The sequence below is a fragment of the Cydia strobilella genome, chromosome 17, assembly GCF_947568885.1.
Source record: "Cydia strobilella chromosome 17, ilCydStro3.1, whole genome shotgun sequence".
Taxonomy (NCBI): domain Eukaryota; kingdom Metazoa; phylum Arthropoda; class Insecta; order Lepidoptera; family Tortricidae; genus Cydia; species Cydia strobilella.
The window spans coordinates 4,609,217-4,631,487 of record NC_086057.1 but is presented as its reverse complement, the minus strand read 5'-3'; the positions used below and the strand labels follow the sequence as shown (position 1 = coordinate 4,631,487).

Sequence of the window (22,271 nt, the reverse complement as noted above, 5' to 3'; positions counted from 1 at the left end):
TGATGTCAGATGCTCGTTCGAATTGGGCTGTATGTTATCATGGACCACAATGTAACGCTACGGGAGCAGCATTGAATGAGTTGCGTGATGCATCTACGCTACGGTCTACGAATTATGTTCGCTACATAGCGAAAAATGTTGTTACGGGCTACGACGTAGCGTTGGTGTATGTGTCGCAGGCATTTTGTAAGAATCCGCCGTTTACAAACGGCGCCATCATAAACGCGAAGCGGTTTGCAAATTTCCGAAGGTTATAATTTGTAAAAAGTCGGCATTAAATATGTAAAATACCTTAGGCATTAACGACGCCGTTTGCATTTTGACGCGGCATTTTGACATCAAAACTATGAAATACGCTGGGGTGTCCATCAAATCTGGAGTTCGTCGGACTGTTTCTTTTCAAAAAACATTTCCTTCATAATCACAACTTAACTAGACGGAGCGGTTTGGCCTTCGCGCATTTGAAGCTACCTAACAAACCTAACGTCCGAGAAAACATTACACTTTGGGGAAAAAAGCGTATGTAGGTAAGAAGGTAGGTCTTTTGGTAGGTGAGAGGTGAGAAGCGATCTCTGCTGAGAATAATTGAAAACAGAAGGGGAAATATGTTGAGGCACCTGATACGGCACTATACTTACATAAAGTCTATAATAGAAGGAAGAATAGAAAAAAGGAGAGGCAGAGGAAGACCGAGACGTGCGTTTTTGGACCAAGCCAAATAGAAAATCAACGTAGTGACGTATCAGGAGCTCAAAACAGTAGCAGAAAGAAGAACGGAGTGGCGGTTACTCCACCGACAAGAGCCAGGCTCTTAAGAGTTATGATGAGGTAGGTAGGTCAAAATGTTAACGGAATGGTGGCCGCTTTCAGACGAAAGGAGTGCCTGGCGTCCGTTGGCTCGTTGGGTGGACGACATTCGGAAGACTGCGGGTCACTTCTGGATGAGATTGGCTCAGGACCGGGATAAGTGGCGTACTCGAGGAGAGGCCTATGCTCAGCAGTGGGCGATAGAAGGCTGATATGATGATGATGAAGTAGGTTAGATGTTTGCGCGGCTCCGTCTAGTTAAGTTGTGAAGTTTAAGTTTTTTTTAAGCCATGATCACCCTAACGAAACCCACAACGTTTGACGTTGACGTTATAAAGCGCACTAACTACGAGTAAGTTTCTTAACTTTTAACAGGCTTATTATTTTAATGCGTGTACAAATCAATTCAATTTAAATGAACTTTGTGCTCTTTTTGAATAAATAATAGTCACTGAAACAATAAAAATATATGAAACCTTCCTTAAGTGGAAAAATAATACATGTTACTTATTAGAAAATACATTTTAAAAGAAGTGCGAAATTTTTCCCCTTTTTGTATTCAGTACAGCATTTCCTCTTCTATTCGATAGCCCACCCCGGGTTTTTATTTAGAAACATTTAAACCGGGAAGAACCTGATTAACGCTTTTATTGGTACGAGTATCGGTATAATTACGTACGGGTATCGTATAATTAAGAGCCACGGAAAGCCGTTTTTATGGTCCTGTAAAACAAATTACCCTCAGAAAGTGTAGACATAATAAAATAATCGATATGCGAACTTTAAGGAGTGGAATGTGGAATGTGTGTATACTCGTAGATATACTCGTCGTAATATATAATGTAGTTAGGTAGGTATCTAAAGTTATATTTGTTTGAAAAGCTTTATTACATGTAGTGTCCGGTTTGTGACCAATGTAATTACTTCTAATTATGAATGAATACATTTATTTTGACTATTAGGTAAATTAGAGCCGCATTAGATGAGCGTTATAAAAAACACTCACTAATCTTAATCATAATCATAATCATTTATTTGCACATAAAAAGGGTTTTACATAGATATTATAAAAAGTTACATGGTCTAGCCTTTCACAACTGCAACACAAGCTAAACTACTATTTTTTCACAAGCTACAAAAAACTGATAACCTTTCCTTATTTAGGTAAAAATACAACATAAGTACCTATATTACAAACTCTCACACAAGCTAAATAAAAATAATAATTTTGGCAGATCCATTATTATCTTAAGACTATTACCAACTATTACTAACCACAAAGGACTCATCGTATGGACTCGACTGCAAATAACGACTTTCGTCGATTGGTAAAAGGCAGCATTCAGAAACAAAAACACGATACGAATATAATATCAATTCACAAAAAACAACGTTGCGGCCATGGTCGTAACGTAAATAATTATAACCTAAAACCCACTTCACGAAACCATGTAACATGCCATCGTTTTATGGCCTTAATCAAGAGTTTCACTTCACCGAATAACCGTTTCCGAAAGCAAATGCACGAACTACTATAAATAAAACACGCCCATAACATTTACAGTTTCTTTGTTTTTTTCCAGAATGCCCTCATCAGACCAACTGTGAAAACCAAAGAATCCAAATTGGTTCAACCATCTTCGAGAAATCGTGACGACAGCAAGGATTCTGACAAACTCCTACCTCCTACTCCTTTTTGAAGTCTGTTAAAAAAAGTTTCATCAACCGTCATATAGTGGGAATTTTCTCAGATGATTTTTTTCGGGCTCGTGCCCTAATCTGTTAAACAAAAGCTTTTGTTTAACAGATTAGGGCCCGAGCCCGAAAAATTCACCTGAGATAATTCATACTATAATTTCAACGTTTTCTAAGGATCGGAGGCACTGTAACACCACTTTAGACGCGAGTTGATGAAATACCGACACGTTTGTGTGTGAATGAAGGCGTTAAACCCCTAAACGCTGGAAGTCTTCGAGCAATCCATGCGGATTTAACCGGCTCAGACTGAGCCACTTGTGTGCTTAGTGCTAGACTAGATCTAAACCCTCAATTATACGATATCTCTGGCTTAGAAACGAATAAAAGGAAGCACTGGCCACGAAGCTCTTTGAAGGAATCGAAGCTAGCATCGTTTAATGGTTATTATATACTTAGGCGCCATTCATTTAATACGTAGGACGATTTATGGGTGGAGAGGGATCGAGCACAACTTATTTTTTCTTACAAGGGGGAGGGATGGGGTTTTCATAGTTCTTACGTAAGATTACAGATGTGAATTTATTTAAAGATCTATGATTATGGCGTTTAAAATAATACTTCAACACTCTATGCTATCAAACACGATGCAGCGTCAGCTCAAACGGGCTCCAGTATACCTTTTAATGTACAAATAAACTTTTTTTTTTCTTTAAATTCTTACGTAGTATAGGGGGGAGGTGGTCAGCCTATTTTTATTTTTTCTTACATATGGAAGAGGGTCAACAACTGGCAAAAAACATCTTACGTAATAAATGAATGGCGCCTTACGAGAATACTCGTAAGTTTACCAGACCCTACATTATACCAGATGGTTGTAAATAGAGATTTAATCTTAAATTTTTCTGAAATGCTGATTTGATTGAGCTGGATTTTTTAATTGCCTAGTCAGACAAATATAATGGAGAGCTAACTTCTATCAGCACACGCTCAATTTGCATCTATAATTGGCGTGCAAATTGGAATTTAAACTTCGAATAGTTTATTCTCGTTTCGTCAGTCTATACCTATTGAGACGGAGATCTAAGACGATCTAATTCAGCCTGGACAAGTGCGAGTCGGACTCTCCCACCGAGGGTTCCGTACTTTTTAGCATTAGTTGCTATAGCGGCAACAGAAATACATCATCTGTGAAAATTTCAACTGTCTAGCTATCGGTCATGATACGCTGAAGTTAGCCTGGTGACAGACAGACGGACAGCGGAGTCTTAGTAATAGGGTCCCGTTTGGGTACGGAACCCTAAAAAGACCAGCCATCTAAAAATAATTTACATTTTATTTTTGTTCTTTAAGAGCCATCGACGTAAGGAAAAATGAAACACGACGTAAATTTCGATTGACAGCCTGTCTGAATTCATTATACATACTTACGTATTTAGTTTATATCAAGGAAATATTCCGATATGATGAGTATAAACAGGTCGGTTACTACTTTACTTTTGGGTACGGAACCCTAATAAAGAAAGGGGGATAATGTTTTAATCGAATTGAACCTGACGTAGGTACTGACGTAGGTATATCAGTAAAGTATAAAGCACAGACGTTTCCGAGGCACGCGGCGCGGCCGCGCGGAAACGATGTAAAATTAAATATCTGAATAATTCATAATGCAAAGTTAATTCGACGGAAATCGACAACAGCCGCTTTATCGACTCGGGGCTTACGTAACAATTACTTATTACATGATCAAACGAACTTACCTTAAGTGAAGTTCGATCATGATTATACGAAGCTCCTTGTCCGAGACGGGTTTACAAGTAGTAACGCTGTCGTACAGCGCCTTAGTCACTATTTCAAAGCTAAAAAAAAAAAAACAAAACACCTTCGTTTTGACAGATCTGTGGTAAGTCATTTAGTTTAAAGCTATTCACGAACAACCCTTCTATGTGGGAATAAAGCCGCTAGGCTTATGGGTGGGTACGGGACTGCCGTCTCGGACAAGGAGCTTCGTATAATCATGATCGAACTTCACTTAAGGTAAGTTCGTTTGATCATGTAATTATACTCCGTCCTTGTCCGAGACGGGTTTACAAGTAGATGTTTAAAGTTGGGTTGTGAATGAATAAACGGTATTAAATGGGTAACATAAACTTTTATTCTCCTTAATGTACATTTAGTACAACAACAATAAACTTAAGAACAAAAAACATTAACTTCTTCATATTATTAATCAGTCTGTTTCTATTATCTTACTATTATACTTAACTAATTAGTAAATAACATGGCACAATAGTATTTCTAATATTACAGTAAAATACTTAACAGGACGCCTACAATGAGGCGGTGTTCAAAACTGCATGACTAAAGGATGCTAAAGAGCCCGTGGTTAGTCTATTATAGTGTCTTGCGAAAGTCTCTGAACTTCCAGACCATCCTGCAGTTTTTTGGATTTGATCAACAGATATGCCTGATCTAAGAGCGGCAGAAGTCGAAGCATGTCTTGTAGAGTGCGCTGTAATTATGTTCACGTCAATGCCGGCTTCATGTAAAGTATTTTTTATCCATCGACTTAAGCTTTGTGTAGACGCTGGATGGTGCGGTCTTTTAAAGGTAAGTATTAGTCGACCGTAAGCATTCCTTATAGCTTTTGTTGCCTCAATATAAGTTCTTAAAGTTCTAACAGGGCAAATTTCTACATTATTTTCATATGCTTTTAATGTATGTACCATTACTTTTTGGAACTAAAAATATTGGAGATGTAAATTGATCCTCACTATAAGAGCATACTGAAATTGCACCAAGAGCTTTTAGTTTATCTATTTCTTATTTATTAGCAAAATCTCTCTTTTAGACCAAACTTGTTGGGCTGACTGGAATGGCGGTGGTGTGTGACTAAACGGAATTTCATTACCCTGGACCCAATCTAATATTACTTGGTCTCCAGTGAGCTCATGCCAATTATTAAGAAAATGTTTCAGCCTACCCGCATGTACCTGTTGGTCTAACGGCGATGCGTGTGACGAAACCGGTGACCCCTCCTTGGATCCCGCTGGTGTTGATGGTACTTCCGAGTTGGAGGTGGACGATGCCCCCACGTGCCCGCTGGTTGGGATCGGCAGCCTTAATCTGGGATCCAGTTCTTTTTAAGGCTTGTGCAGCCTTTATGTTCTCTGCACAATTCATTCCAAAAAGGAATTTATCCGGTTTAGAGTCACGAACAGCATCTTTGATGTTTTGGTCTGCTCCTGCGAGGGCAAAAAACTTCCTTGATGAAGAATCTTGATAGTAAATTTCGGCACATAATTTTGCTGCATCATTAACCTGCTCTATAATGAGCTTAGAATTTATATCGCCCTTCAGAATGCTTGTAAGCGTTTTGCCTAAGGCACACATTACTTTTCCAGTCAAATTCTGCCGAAGTACAATTCTCATATCTCTTTTAACTGTTATCTGTGAGAGAGATGCCAGAATTTCTGGATTAACCTTCGGGGCCTCTGCACTGTCAAAGTTTGATGGCGTTGGATATTTTTTGAAAATAGCTTCTTGTGCTTCTTTACCCAGTCCATTACTCATCAATTTTATCCAACGGTTTGCCAGTTCCGGTCGGATTTCATCTCCCCGAACCTCTTTCTCTGCGCCCTCACTGTCGAGGGCAAGAAGAAATTCCTCTGGTAACTGGTCGTCCTCTATTAATTCAGTGTCCTCCGGTAACTCATTGTCCTCCTCTGAAAATTCATAGTACAGCATTAAACTTGTGAATAAGGTCTATCCGCTGAGTGATAGCGCATAATTAACATTATTTGAGGTATGGGTCTATCCGTCTAATGATAGCACTTCATGATATGTCTAAATATAATTAATATACTTCTGTTAGTCTATCCGCTACGTGATAGCGCTATTATATATAATACTAATAAAAACAGTTTTTTTTGCAAGGTCTACCCACATGTGGTAGCGCTAACTTGCAGTGTAAGCTGGCTGAGTAGCTACGTAAGTCACACCATAACCCAAACGTTCAAAGTATGATGAGGAATTTACATTTGCGTACCTGGAACGATTTCTTTTTCGGCGACTTGTGGTTGTTCATCGACGGCCTCTTTCATAGAGAGCTCCTCCAATTTCTTCTTATAACGCTTCATTTTTCGTTTTAAATAATCTTCTTCACTTTCTTCGATCCTTCGTTTCGACATTTTCACTAATAATACAAACGCAGTGGAAATTTCCACGAGAAAGAAAAAACCGACGCCTTTGTTTAAACTTCACACAGATTAAACACGGATGTCAATGACAATGTCGATAAATTGGCGCGCGCAGTGAAAAGAAAACGAACGATACCAACACAACGGAAATAAAAGAAAGAGAGAGAAGATTAAAACGTCAGAATAACGTCAATAGAGGTTAGCCCCTGGGCGGTGTTTTTCATATCTTATCTGTGCCCAAACACAAAATACAAGGAACTTGCTTTTTCATATAAATGAACTTGCATACAACCAAAAATACGCAAAATTATTTACCGCAGAGTACACTCCTGGTCGAAACATAATTATAAGCTTTTCTTACATACCTTTAGTGTCTCCTAGTCTACTACCAAGGAAACAAACCTTATTGAAACTTTCATTCCAATCTTGAATATTACTTTAACACAAACAAGAATATGAAAAAAAACAACACCAAAATATCACTATATGGATCATATTTATCGAGAACACAGAACATAGTACCAAAAATAATTGATAAATTACGAGTTTTTACAAAAAAAACACAGTGACCGGCGCATGCACTAAGAACGTAATGACTTACCACAGATCTGTCAAAACGAAGGTGTTTTGTTTTTTTTTTTTTAGCTTTGAAATAGTGACTAAGGCGCTGTACGACAGCGTTACTACTTGTAAACCCGTCTCGGACAAGGACGGAGTATAATTCCGATTAATTCATTATTTATGACGCTCTATTGATTGCAGGCTTGCATTTAAATTTGACAACAGTGACAACAGAGGCGCTGGTACCTGTCGCCGAGCTGATAATTGTCGTCGGACAATGACCATTTCCTGTGCATATTTGAGTTAGTAAGAAATGACGATACTCGAACTTAAACTATCGTGAGACATATTTCAAAATTAATTTTTAACAAGTAGAAACGTCTGTGATCGATGCTATTAAGCTTAGAATAAATTTAAAAGTGGAAAAATTACTGCCTTGGGTGAGACTTGAACTCACGGCCTCTGGTTTTCAAGTCTCACCCAAGGCAGTAATTTTTCCACTTTTAAATTTATCCTAAGCTTGATAGCATCGATCGCAGACGTTTCTACTTGTTAAAAATTAATTTAGAATGGGTAGCACATCGTAACTGGTGAATTTCCAATATGACTTGGAACTCCGGTGGCCGTTTAAGAAGTATAACACACTTACGGTAGATGTCGCTAGGGTCCCCTAGACCCATATAGTGGGAAGATTTGCTGACTATGGATGAGGTCTTGGTGGCTCAGTTGGCAGAGCGCTGGAGTATCTATCCAGAGGCCGTGAGTTCAAGTCTCACCCAAGGCAGTAATTTTTCCACTTTTAAATTTAAAAAATATTTCAAAATATTTAGATCAGTACGGTTTCACTCACTATTATTTTTTTTCGCTGTTGGCGACATGTTTCGGATTCTTTGGGAATCCTTCCTCAGGAACTAATGTCCGCGGCGGTTGTACATCGTGCACAAAAATCCGAAACATGTCGCCAAAAGCGGCTAAAAATAATAGTGAGTGTAACCGTACATCTAAATATTTTGAAATGACGATACCTTTCGTCAATGTTAATTTGTTGGACCAGCAATGTATGGTGAATTATAATAGTCAGGGAGCCTAGCCTGACAATCGCACATCGACATACTACAAAAAGTCACGTGATTTTTTCCTTATATTCTTTAAATTTCGATTTTCTATCAACATTGTCATCTTGACTAGGCCCCCAGGCGACAATTGTCGCCGTGGTGAAACGCCAGCTCTTAGATTACGTATATTAGATGCACATTTCCTGATTTGTTTACAATTGTAATTTGTTTCCACACGTCCTATCCAATTATTGTGTAGGTAAATAGATCCTAATCTTGCCTCTGACGCAGCTGTTTGTTGATCGAGTTACCCTTAATCAAGGACAAATGCTTATCACTTCACTACATAGTATAAAACAAAGTCGCTTCCTGCTGTCTGTCTGTCCCTATGTATGCTTTAAAACTACGCAACGAATTTTGATCTGTTTTTTTTATAGCTAGACTAGCTAGAGTGATTCAAGAGGAAGGTTTATATATATATAATACATCAGCAGTGCACACGTGCGAAGCCAATATACAATAATTTTTTTGTCATAAATCAGATCGAATCTACAGTAGACTCCGGGGAGTTGGTAATCTAATGTCAAGAATTATGGCAAACCTGTTGTTTTCGAAAGCGACTGCCATCTGACTTTCTAATCACCTTTAATAATATGAGAGTCCTAGAGGTAATCCGAACAATAATAATAAATCATTTATTAAAGACCAACTTGGATCAATTTGTGTTAGTGACAGTTTTATCTTAAGGCTAATCTGCCTACTTCCGTATTCCTGCGGACATGAATCATGCAGCAGTTATTTATATACAGGCTATCAACCCTGTCCGCAATCATGGTCAGGATGCTGTTGGAGCTGGCCCGTACTCTGCGCACCAGGAATGTGACTCGTTTGCGCATCGTGGTGTAGAAGCAGTCTACCCGCGCTTCCGCGAACATCCCTGACGCGCTACAGAATCAAGGCAACCCCATCAGCACCCTGTACGCGTTGTTATATTGAACGCGCAGAGCGTTGTACCGTTTATACGTATAGCAGTATAAGTAAGCAGTAGTATTTCACATGGTAGAAAAATTATTTCCATCTTCGGCGTAACACACTTGAATCCCTCACTGCGCTCAGGATTCTACTTTAGAATCCCTCGTTACTCTCGGGATTCTATTAAAATAGAATCCTTCGCTTCGTTTAGGATTCAATGTACGCCCTCGCCGTAAATATGTCATTTTGCTCCCTTGTAACACAATCTACTGTTACCTCCCACTGCACATGCGTGAAATAATAGCACGCTTACCGAGCAAGTGTGATGAAAAGAAAGTAAATAATCTCCCGCAAACGCAAAAGACATTGGCTAGGATCCAAAGCCGACTCTAATAGTTTAATTATGCATTCGGACCGAAATTTTCTTACTTCCATTAATTAAACAAGAAAACAGATCGGCTAGATAAGGGGCTATAAATCTAAATGATGAATAGGTGAGCTCACTCCGAGGATCAGAATTGTAAATTGCTTATTTGTGCGTATTTGCGACCGCCGAATATGCAGATGGATTCCGGGGAGATAAAATGTCCGAATCAAGAATGGTGTATTCGAATTTTTATCAATTGATCAGATTATACGTCTTCGAGCGATACAATTTTTTACAAGCTTTTATTTAACTTATTTTTAACTGGCAATGATGTGGCAATGTACCTATGTTTGTACGGTTCAAATCTTGCAAGTTAAATTTGACTCACTTCCTGGTTTCCTTTGAAGGAGCATTCCATGAAAACGGTAAGTTTTTCATCAATTTTTTTTTAACAAAATTCTTTATTTATGCAATGTCTACGTGTAGTACCTACAAACTATTAGCGCATTTTGCATGCGAATCGCTTACGAAATATTTCCTTTAATTCCGAATTACTTTGTCGACTTGCGTATTATAGTAAAAGTAAATTAAACAGTTTATTAAGAAAACAAGCAGCTTTAAGACCAGAAAAGAACCAGGGTCGGAAAGTCGAAAAAGTGGGTCCAAATGCTGAAGCAGAAAATTTGCAAACATTATGTAAATTGTAGGTAAATTGAATGACAATGCAATATTATGGTACCATCGAGCTGATCTGATGATGGACACAGGAGGTGGCCATTCTGTGATAAAACAAAGCAAACTATTTGTGTTTGAGTTTGTTAGAATTGTCGCGATGAGTATTACCTAGTTGCTGTTGAAAGAAAAGTACCGCCGGCGATAAAAGCTTGTATCATAAACCGGCCAAGTGCGAGTCGGACTCGCGCACGAAGGGTTTCGTACCGTTACGCAAAAAAACGGCAAACAAATCACGTTTGTTGTATGGGAACCCCACTTAAAAAATATCAATGTGGGAGCACCATTAAGGATGACTCACGTTAGACCGGGCCGTGACCGGGCTGGAGCTTCCGGCGCTTCGTTTTCTATGGAAAGCATCACGTGATCACATGTCATGTCATAGAAAAGTAAGCGCCTGAAGCTCCGGCTCGGTCAAGGCCCGGTCTAACGTGAGTCATCCTTTGATTACTTAATTGTAATATAGATACATCTTCTCTCTAATTGTAAGGCAGATCTACCTTGTAAACTTCAAAACACGTGGAAAGCAAGATAAATCCAACTTTACAATTATGGAACTTAGACAGTTTACAAAGTATAAGTAGGTACTTAACTTACATAATACTAGGAAATTAAATGACGTAACAAGACGAGCTCAATAAATTATTATCTCGCTACGAAAGTAATTAGCTAATTGGTACATCCTAATAAAAGGGTTGAGGTTTGTAATCAGGTATGCTAATTTGGAAAACTTCGGAGTTAAAAAGAAAAGTTTGTATCCCTGTTAAACCCCATTGTTTCGCAGTAAGCGAAGAGTTATTAATAGAAGAAGAGATCCAAAGTCTAAGAAAAATTCGTACTTCTGAAGGCTGAAGTAGACGCCTGAGGGGGCAGCTGTAAGACACGGGGCACGTTTTTTTAGTTTACTTTAATTATAGGTCTTCTACAACACATGAAAAAATGGTTATTGGAGACCCTTATTCGTTTTGAAAGATCTATCCAACGATACCTTACTCTATTGGGACAAAGCAAAAATAATTTTCAAAAAAAAATTGTTGTATGGCAGGTACCCTAAAAATAATTTATATTCTTTATTTTACCGTTCTGTCGCAATGCATGATTTATGTATCCATTCCAAATTGCAGCTTTCTAGCACTAACGATTACGGAGCAAAGAAAGCCTACATAGACAGAGACATGGCGAAACTATAAGGCGGTAAGGGCATTTATTTGTGTGATGAGCACAGATATTTGTTCCTGAGTCTTGGGTGTTTTCTATGTATTTATGTATTTGTATATTATATATATCGTTGTCTAAGTACCCACAACACAAGCCTTCTTGAGCTTACTGTGGGACTTAGTCAATCTGTGTAAGAATGTCCTATATTTATTTATTATTATTATTTATTTATAAGGATTTCTAGGCGACTACGAAACCCTAAAAACAAATAAACTAAAGAATAAGTATAATATTATATTATGTATATTTTTTATTACTTTTACTGTCTCCTCCATGTCCTATTGTTTACGTCGAAATAAAATGTCTTACTACATAAACTAAAGAAAAGTACTAAAGAAAATGGAATAGTATAGACTATTTATTTATTCAATACAGTTTGGCTGTACGTATATCTAGTTCGGCTGTCAAACTAGGGGGCACGATTTTTTACACATGACCTTTACTTAGAGGTCATCTACAATCAATACAATTTGGCAGTTCGGCAGTAGGTTCATCTGGCTGGGCCATGAATCTAGTATAACTGGATCGGTCATGAGGGGTGGGGGGAAATGACCGAACGGGATAGTCTTATGTATCTTTCAGTATGAGTAGCAGAGAAAGCGCTGTTATTGTTTGTCCTTGTCACAGTCTCGCATTTTTTTTAAATTCCCCACCGTAATTTTAGTATGGTTTATGGTGGGCTACATATCTACTCGACCAATCATATTGTCGCATTGCGTATGTTCTGTCCCTCACGGGCGCACGCGTATAGCTCATCTATGTAATAATGCTCGGTCTATGGGCTGGGCCTTCAAACTCGAGGACACGATTTTTCCATAGACTTCACACGTCTTCTACAATCAATAACTCTTTGGCAGTAGGTATTATCCGCGCCATGCAGAAGGAAAACTACGGAACGATGGGAGTTACAACTTTTTCATAAAACGATTACGGGAAAGTTGGACGGTGCGACGTGCGACGCGTTCGGTGATTGCGCGCGATAGAGTCGGCGATGTAATTATCAAATTATTATAACTTCTACCCGCGACTTTGTCTCGTAAATGCTTTCAACACTATTTTCACCATTTCTAATTTCATGAAAATTAATCCTTTATAAAATCATTTAATCCCTGCTTATTTACGAAAACCCCGTTTTCGTAAATGGGCGTTTTCTAAAATAAATAGTGAAAACCTGATTATCACAGATCGTGGCGATTTTGGTTTCTTTCAACTCAAAATCACTAGCATAGGTATCCAATTTTGATTATAAAAAAAATTGTATGAAAATTTTACGTTCCACTATACGTCACGCACCAAGTGAAAAAATTGTTCACACTAAAACGTGACGTAATGGAATGGACATTTTGGGACTTTTTTAATGGAGGGATGGAGAATGCCGTCAATTCTGAGTATAATGAGCCCAAGAATGTTCAGATTTGAAAGAATCAGGTTTTGAATATTTATTATGAACGCGACACGAATGTGTTTCCGCCTTAAGCCCCCTCTACCAAACCCTACACACTCGTGCACGAATCGCGGACCGAAGCCGCGAACGCGAGTGTGGCGTCGATTTCGCAAATCTGCGAACGCGATTCGCGCACGAGTGTGGAGGGAGCTTTAAAGCCATTTGTAGACACAATCAATGAAACCACAAATTAAACGGTAAAAATCTTTTGTATATTTTTTAAACACAAAACAATAAATAAATGCGTACACAATGCAGGCACCAACTTTCACTGCGCATCACTTAGGTATAACTTGTTTCTCCGTAGGTAAATGGAATAAGTGACATTAAAACAATTCTTAACTAATCGTAAATTTAATAACTTAAACGTATAGCATAAATTTGGAATACTTAAATACAAACGTTTATTCAACAGTGGCCTTACGAGGTACGTGATAAAAACAGCTTAGACATAGCAACAATATCTAAAGGTCCCTCCACACTCGTGCGCGAATTGTGGCGCGAAGCCGCGAACGTGAGTGTGGTCTAGTTCGCTAATCAGCGAAATCCACTCCAAACTCGCGTTCGCGGCTTCGCGCCGCGTAGTCTGGAGCGGGCTTAAGTGTGGCGTCGATTTCGCAGATTGTTCACGCCTTCGCGCCTAGTTCCCCGTTTTTTGTCGGGTTATTAGCCCGCGTCAAATGATGCGCGAAGCGCGAACTGACAAGACTCCACATTACAGTAAAATGTGTTATACTTTTTTGAAAATAATAAAAAAAAAACACTATTTTCACTCATATGTGGCAAGATAAATAATAATTATATAGCCCGCTCCAGACTACGCGGCGCGAAGCCGCGAACGTGAGTGTGGAGTCGATTTCGCTGATTAGCGAACTAGACACTCGCGTTCGCGGCTTCGCGTCGCGATTCGCGCACGAGTGTTGACGGCCCTTATTATATAAAGCGGCTATATTTTACGGTTTTACAACAAAACCAAATGGAAAAATAGCTAAATCACGTATGATGCCATAGATAACTAGCAGTTAAGCTCGATCAGCTGATGCTTTTCCGCCATCTTGGCGAGAACCAAACTGCGAAATCGCCGTGAAGTTTGCGAGTATGGAGTCACGGGCGTGATCCTTTTCACTGATGAGAAATGAGGTAGCCACCGTGGCGCACAACCACCGCGGCGCACAAAAGACACAATGACTTTTGTTTAACTAAGCTGTTAAACAAAAGTCATTGTGTCGGTTTGGGCGAAAAAAATCATTTGAAATCATTCTTACTATAAATAGAATTATCGTTTTTGATGTGGTATTCTGGATGCTAATAAACAGTTGTTTTACCCTACTTATGATAATAACAAGTAGAGGATTGAAGATTATGTGAAGATAATCTTGGCAAGTATCCATAACACCTTTTTGGGGCAAGTTAAATACACAAAATCGGTAATAGACGGGCGTACCTCCTCACGATTTCGCTGCCCCAATATTACAGGGTTCTATGTTACATTTTCAAGATAGTTGAAATTCGACTTAATGTCACTATGATAAAGTTCAAATTTCACTTCGATAGAAGTGAAACATAGAACCCTTATTGGGGCAGCGATTTGGTATAGTCCGGGGCCTGTTCGATCGAGTGGAATGTGGTTCGCCGTACGTCCGTGAAGGACGCATCTATAAGTGAAAGCGAGAAAGCGATAAGCTAAACGGACTAAGGTCGCGGTCCGGTACGCGCATCTGTTACAGCCTTGCAGCGCAGCAGCAAAAATATACATGCGAAGTTAGAAAAAATGGGAGGAGATGTTTGCCCATCAGTAGAGCACTAACTAAAATAAGCTAACAAAAACATGTAAATATATATATTACTAGACAGGTAAATTCGACGAAGTGAAAGCCATAATTATAACTATAAAAGCTTATAAATTACATAAATTTGTGCAATAATTTCATAAATACCTAACTACAGCAATACTGTCGACTTTCACACGACTTATATGGCACAGGACACAAACATACATTGTACCAAAGTGCTATACTATTATAAATATTATAATCGTTGTTTTTTCTGGGTGTTGAGGCAGAATTATGTAGAACCTATCTATTGAAGGTCGCTTCATACGATCCGTGATTTTTACCATCCAAGACGGTGAAAGGATTAATTTTGTACGCGCCTGGCGCTCGCTTGCTAAACTACTGTCTTTTTTAACTATAATTTACTACGCCATTTATATTCTATGCAAGCAAATAACGAGCGCCCCATACTAATTCATATGGGCATTACTTTATAGTTTAAAAAAACAGACTATACGCTTCGTACGGCAAAGATCACGTTGGTGAAATAACTTGTATTTTCTCACGTTGCCATGGTATCCATGCCGCCGTGGCCGCTTGGGTCACTTTAAATCCTAGGTAGTTATAAGCGCTTTCCACTATGAGCCATATACTAAGCACGATAAAATAACGTGGTACAGTCGCCATCAGATATAGCGGAGCGGCCGAGCTGCTAAAAAATATCTGAACACGCACTCTAACGCCTTGACAATAGAGGCATGTTCAGATATTTATGAGCACCTTGGCCGCTCCGATATATCTGATGGCGACTGTACAAGAGTTCTTGTAACAAACTGTCCTACTATTATTTATTGTCGAATAGTTGACGGGACAGAACAGCAAGAAATCGTTAATTCACCCACGTCACGTATGCACCGACCTTTAAGTACTTATCCATAATTAATAACACAAAATGCATTTCAGGAACATTGAACATTAATATACACATTAATTTAGAAGACATCGTAGAAATTGCTATGTAAACAATCCATAAAAATAAGATCTAGAGATATGTCACGAAGCAAAACTAATTTTTCATCTAAATACAGACCCATATGTTATAATTCAGATATATTTGTGCCAGCTTCGCGTAATTCGCGAACTTGTTAAAATTATAAAACATGTTACAATATCTTTCTAATCTGATTTTAACAAGATAACAGGATATTAAATGCAGTATACACGAAATCGCGCGTCGCGGGCGTTGCCCTATCAAGTGATTTGGAACTTTGACCTACTTTTATATCTTCTCCGAATTGACCTTTACTAAACGTGTGTAGATCTTATTTGGCTGCAATAAAGTGTACAAATGGTTAGACAACTGTTTCAAAACGGTAGGCAAATCGCTCGAATTTTTCACGCGACCTCATGTATTCTACGCCTAAGAAACTATGCCATCACTATGACTCCTTAGCCCATTGCTCGTGTAAACTCTTCAAATGTTCGAACGCCCGTTTAGTGATATTTAGAGTCGGCACTATCTTCAAAAGTCCCTTCTCGCCTATTAAACTAAGCCCGGCTAAACCTAAATACGTGTGCATCGGATCCGTGCAAGTGTCCGGCCATTTTGAAAAGCCGCCAACGATAACGTCCTGCGTCTCATATACGTAACTCCTGTTACTTCCGTAGTTGGTGTATTTTAAAGTTTTGAGCATTTTAAGTGACGCTCCGACCCAGAAACTGTAGCACGTGTCGACGGGTTTGTTGGGTCGGCCTTGGAAGCCGTCGATCTGGCGGAACACGAGCCAGCGCGTGAGGCCCTCGACGTGTCGGTCGGAGAGCTTGTGGAGCTGCGCGGTGAGCTGCAGCGTGGCGAGCGCGCAGTACGTGGTGCCGCCGTGAGACTCCAGCGACGGGCACTGCGCGATGCCGTAATCGTAGCCCTACAAAGAAACATGTGATACACTCGGCCCAAGCTAACTCTGCATGGCATTTGCAAAGTGTGGCAATGTCATCATTAGGGTTCATCCATTAATTACGTCACACGAATTTCGAGGTTATTTGACCCCTCTCCCTTCCTTCACACACACACGCACGCACGCACGCACGCACGCACGCACGCACGCACGCACGCACGCGCACACACACACACACACACACACACACACACACACACACACACACACACACACACACACACACACACGCACACACACACACACACACACACACACACACACACACACACACACACACACACACACACACACACACACACAAACAAACACACACACAAACAAACACACACACACACAAACACACACACATTCACATTTGGCAAACCCCTCCCCCCTGGTGTGACGTCACATTTTTTCAATTAAATCGGCATATTTTATCAAAATATTTTTGACAAAAGAAATATTAGAAATTTTATAACCCACAACTAATTAGGAAAGAAAATTAAACGAATAAAAACGATTATCATTCCAAAAACTTGCTATTTAACTGTACAACGAATTAAATAATTTAAATAAGTTAGTGACGTCACAAAGTTTGTGACTCCCCCTCCCCTTGTTACAACATGTCACATTTTCTTGATGTAATTAATGGATGAACTGTTAGTCTTGATAGGAAAATTGCTCACTATCGACTTGATGATGTAATCGGCCGCCTTCTCCTTGTCGAAGCCGGACCAGTCGTCGAGTATGTAGCTGATGCAGGCCGCGCAGTACACGAACCGCATGTCGGACTCGCAGCCCGACAGCGTCGCAGCGAAGTTACCTTCTTCTGTTTGGAGCGCCTTTACACCTGAAATGGCATCGTACTTTAAGGGGCCCCGGCAAGCACGGTTCTCCGTACAAACGTAGTTCCGCTCATTTTAAAACGAAATCATCTCATTTTAGATCGCTCTGAAACTTTGTACTTACAATAGGATAAGGTATATCTATGTCTGTAATTAGTTTATGTAGCTTCAGATACCGTAGTTAAAAAAATACAGCAAATCTATTTTTTTTATACAAAACTTGTTTTTGCTCTATTTCGTTTGTTTTATAAATGATTGTCTTATTATGTAATTTTGACTTATGTATTTGTAAGAAAGAGATGGATTAAAATTAACTAAATAAGGCTTGTAAAGTTTTATGAATAGTTTAATGATAAGTTCGATTGCTCCAATGTTTTCATTCATGTTATTTAGTACAAAATTGGTAGCTATGTCCCTCCGACTTACCTTCTACTAACGCCTTCCGGTTAACTCTGCTGAGGTCGTCTCCAAGTGTGACCAGGGTACATAGCGCGGTGTAAGTCATGGCGAGGTGACCGCAGCGGTAGTGCGCATTTTCGGGGTGCAGCTCCATGTTGATGGTTGACGACCCCTGGAAGCCACACATTGACATGTCCCCAGCTGAAATACAATTAGGAACCAATGTTATTAAGAGTAGCGCTCAGTTTTAATTAGCATAAACCACGATATCAGTCGTGCTATTCACTGAAAATAAGGGTTGGCTACGTTAATTTGCATTTAGTACACAACTTCGCCTTAACTAGTATTTAAGTGTGATTACTTATAAGTGTTACGACATATTCAAACTTGTGTTTGGTTCATCGTAATTTATACTACATCCCGACGTTTCTAACCTGGGGGTAATTACCCCCGTGGGGGTAAAACTGGCATTTTACAGGGGTTCCTATCTATAAGAAAAAATATTAATGATTATGAAGGAGCGGTAAAATTGAATTCCCTAGTTAGTTGTTAGTCAAAGGGGTCACAGTACGAAAAAGGTTAGGAACCACTGCTTTACAGTGTTCCTGGTCAACGTGACACGGGCACGAGTAACGGGTCACCTGTTGACAACGAAGAACCCGATGTATCGAACACTGTAAAGGGTTCGAAACATCGGGATGTAGTATAAATTCAATATACGCGATATAATCCGTTTTCATAGTTTCATTTCATGAGTAACTATCGCGGTAACCGAAGACTATATTATATCTTATTGTGATTGTGGTTTTATGTTTAAAGTAGGTACATTTACGTTAATTGTGTCATGACCAAAGTCATGTATTTTAAAGTCATAAAAGTAAAGCAAATCAAGCGGAGCTACTTATAATCTTTTAACCGCCATATAAAAGCCATTAAAATGATAAGAAACTACAATGTTTACTCAACAGCACACAATACCGCTCATGTACAATGCAAGGCTTTTTGTAAATACATTTATCATCATAAATCATGTTTATTTAACATTACACCTAACAATCAGATGTACAGTACTCCCTTTTTGTAATACCGCGATGGTGGCAAACAAGCGTACGGCCCGCCTATTTTTAAATGACCAGCGCAACTTATAGATGCTTGCAACTCAATGGTGTCACAAGCGCATTGCCGATTTACTATTTTAAGGGACATAGGACTCACAATTAATCATCACACTCCCTTTTAATGATGATGATGCTCTCCTGACCGATTGCGGCCACAGCGACTGTGAGCTCTGGAGTAGGCAATTTAAATTCGCGTTATTAGAGTGTAGCGGATCCACTCTCTGGTGCGCCCTTAGGTGGCTCACGTACCCTATCTTCTTGCTAAATACTCGAGCGCCTTTTTAATACCTTTTAATAGTAACAATATAAGAAAGAATTTGCCAAATCTCAATGTAAACTAAGTATGAGTAAATTGTACTTCTTCTTAAAGTTTTATGATTCACTGTTTAATCATAATTACAAATTTATTGAAAGACTAATAATAGTATTATTATTAGACAAGTTTTTCCTTAAATTTTGAGAAAACATTGGCATAACCTTATACACTTGAATATTTCAATAAATAATTTTTTGGCTGTTCATCAGCCAAGTTGCCATAGAAAAAACATGAATTGCACCTATGTTTGATCCCTTGACCCATTTTTGACAACTACCTAGGCAGTCCCTAGGTTTAGATACTAGTCCCTAGGTTTTAGCTGAACAAAGAGCCATGTAAGGTTTCAAAATACATGTTTTGTATCGATAAATTGGCTTTGCTGTAGTCAGTTAAGGCCGTTCCATCGGTTTGCCGCTGTCTCTGTCACATTTCGCAAGAAAGAAAGGGAAAGATCATGCGCGCCAAGTGTCAATTTTGATCGAATTTTGTCGATTTTTATTTATTTTAAAAACGTTACCCTACAATATCGAAATTCGAAAGCTATGAAATTACTATGTAAGTTAAGAATGTTTTTTCTTCTTTTTTTGTTTATAGTATCACATAATAAATAACCGAGTAAAGTTGGATTAAAAGTCCGAGTTAGAGGTTACTTTGGGAATTAATTGTATTGAGCGAAGTATCATAATTCGTGTATCGGAAGCTATGATATTAAAGATAATATAGTCAAGAACTACATATATTTTCTCCACGTCTACGACTATCAACGCCTCTTAGAAAAACAGGATCATATAAGGAGATTTTTCGCCTTCTGGCTCAGGGAACCGCCTTAAGGTGCCATTTGGAGATTATTTCAAATATTATTACTTTTAATGCTTTCATAAAATTTGGCCTATGTTTCACATTTATTTATTGGACAGTATTCCTATCCTACTGCCTTAGTTTTTACTATAATTATGTGCTTAAAAAACAAGTAAAAACATGAGCACTTACTCTCTTTATTAGGATGCACTTGAAGATGATACAGCCATTCTATAATCCGGGACCTCAGCTCTAATGACAAGGACGTGATGGAGCCCAGCACATCCAGCCCGGCCACTGAGAAATATGCTATTGTTACCCTGAAATAACATATAACACTTTATAAGGCACACTTAGATATTTTTTAGCATATATGACCACCATATAACATGGTCTGATGTGGCACCAATTTGGTTGGAACTGCGCCTCCCTGGAGCAATGTGCATGCAAGACAGGCTGCATCACAATCCACTATGGTTGCCGACGCGTCGAATCAACTTGCCATGCACTGCACAGTGCAAATTTTGCAATGGCAGTTGTAGCAATAATAGATAAGTAAGTAGCTAATAATACAGATATAGATCTTTCAGGGTGTCAGTACCTTATAAAAAATATTAATATTATGCGTCTTTTTGTATTTATTACTTTAGCAGAATTTTTAGGACTTAAGAGGCTTGAATCATGTTTTTTTTTATCTGTTAAAGGATTAATTTAGCTAACTCTGCACCAAATATGATGTGACAAAGTGTGAAAGTGCCTATTATAAAATGTAATACTTTCATAGTAACTTGACAATTATTAGACACTTCCATTGTAGTCTCTGACTGTAATGTTTGTCTAGACTCAACTTATTCTAACTATATAAATAAATATTTAGGAACAACCTTACAAGCAACCTAGCCCTAAACTAAGCCAGGTATGTAATATGGATACTAAGCAATAATATACATTCGGGTAATGCCGATATACATATAAATTAACAATGTATAAACGTGTGTAGTATATGCAATGTGTAGTATAAAGTTATCAAGAAATTACAAAGCACATGTTTTTAGGCACATATAAATAATACCGGCGGATGACGATCGGTCTGGCCAAGTGGGTAGTGACCCTGCCTGTGAAGCCGATGGTCCTGGGTTTGAATCCCGGTAAGGGCATTTATTTGTGTGATGAGCACAGATATTTGTTCCTAAGTCATGGGTGTTTTGTATGTATTTAAGTATTTATATATTATATATATCGTCGTCTGAGTACCCATAACACAAGCCTCCTTGGGCTTACCGTGGGACTTAATCAATATGTGTAAGAATGTCCTATAATTTATTTATTTTTTAATTATATTTGTTAGCTTTTATTGGCTGCATAATTAATAAAGCAATAAAATATGTAATCAGTGTTTGCTACTGAAAGTTCAATATTCTCATCAATTAGTCACAATAACACTTGCCTTGTAGTATCATGTGAAGACAATGATGAAGGCAAAATATCTAGGAACCGCATGAAATACTTCACATGTTGCCTGTGGGCCATTTCCAGGTTTTCTTGATTACTCATGATGATTCTCTTTTTCTAAATGTACAACCGGATGAGATATAAAAATATTCCAACCGAAACTATCACTAGCTTCTTTGGCAATGTACCGACTGATACAGTGTGAGGCAGTTTATTTACTAGGCAATTTAATACATCACTATCATTTTTTAAATATTTTAATACTTTAATCACAGCTAATTTACATTATCCTGCCTCTTACTTTTCATAAGTTAAGGTGAAGGGCGAGGAATGATAGCAGGGTGAAGTAACTGTCAAAATATAGTCCAAACTCAGGCTAAATCATTTATAAAGACATTTATATGAGTCCAAACTCAGGCTAAATCTTTATAAAGACATTTATATGATACACTTTCAGACTGTATAAACCTGTATATGAACACGTTACTTAACAGAAAATTTTCTTTTATCTGAGTTTTTACAAATACAATAATATTCTAAAAATTCATATTTATAATAAGTGGTATCCTTATCCGTAAAGATAA

At 38.5% G+C, this 22,271-nt stretch overlaps 2 protein-coding genes across 2 annotated transcripts; both read right to left on the bottom strand.

Annotated features, from left to right (window-relative positions):
- Window positions 1-4,666: 4,666 nt before the first annotated feature.
- On the bottom strand, window positions 4,667-6,821 carry LOC134748962 (uncharacterized). Its single transcript, XM_063683828.1, has 2 exons — window positions 6,551-6,821; window positions 4,667-6,227 (listed from the first exon to the last, which is right to left on the bottom strand). The coding sequence occupies exons 1-2, from the start codon at window positions 6,690-6,692 to the stop codon at window positions 5,482-5,484; spliced, it is 888 nt and encodes a 295-aa protein (XP_063539898.1). The 5' UTR covers window positions 6,693-6,821; the 3' UTR covers window positions 4,667-5,481.
- Window positions 6,822-13,945: 7,124 nt separating this feature from the next.
- Window positions 13,946-22,052, bottom strand: LOC134748824 (geranylgeranyl transferase type-1 subunit beta). Its single transcript, XM_063683633.1, has 5 exons — window positions 21,683-22,052; window positions 20,428-20,555; window positions 18,031-18,204; window positions 17,446-17,609; window positions 13,946-16,744 (listed from the first exon to the last, which is right to left on the bottom strand). The coding sequence occupies exons 1-5, from the start codon at window positions 21,787-21,789 to the stop codon at window positions 16,262-16,264; spliced, it is 1,056 nt and encodes a 351-aa protein (XP_063539703.1). The 5' UTR covers window positions 21,790-22,052; the 3' UTR covers window positions 13,946-16,261.
- Between the last annotated feature and the right edge of the window lie 219 nt (window positions 22,053-22,271).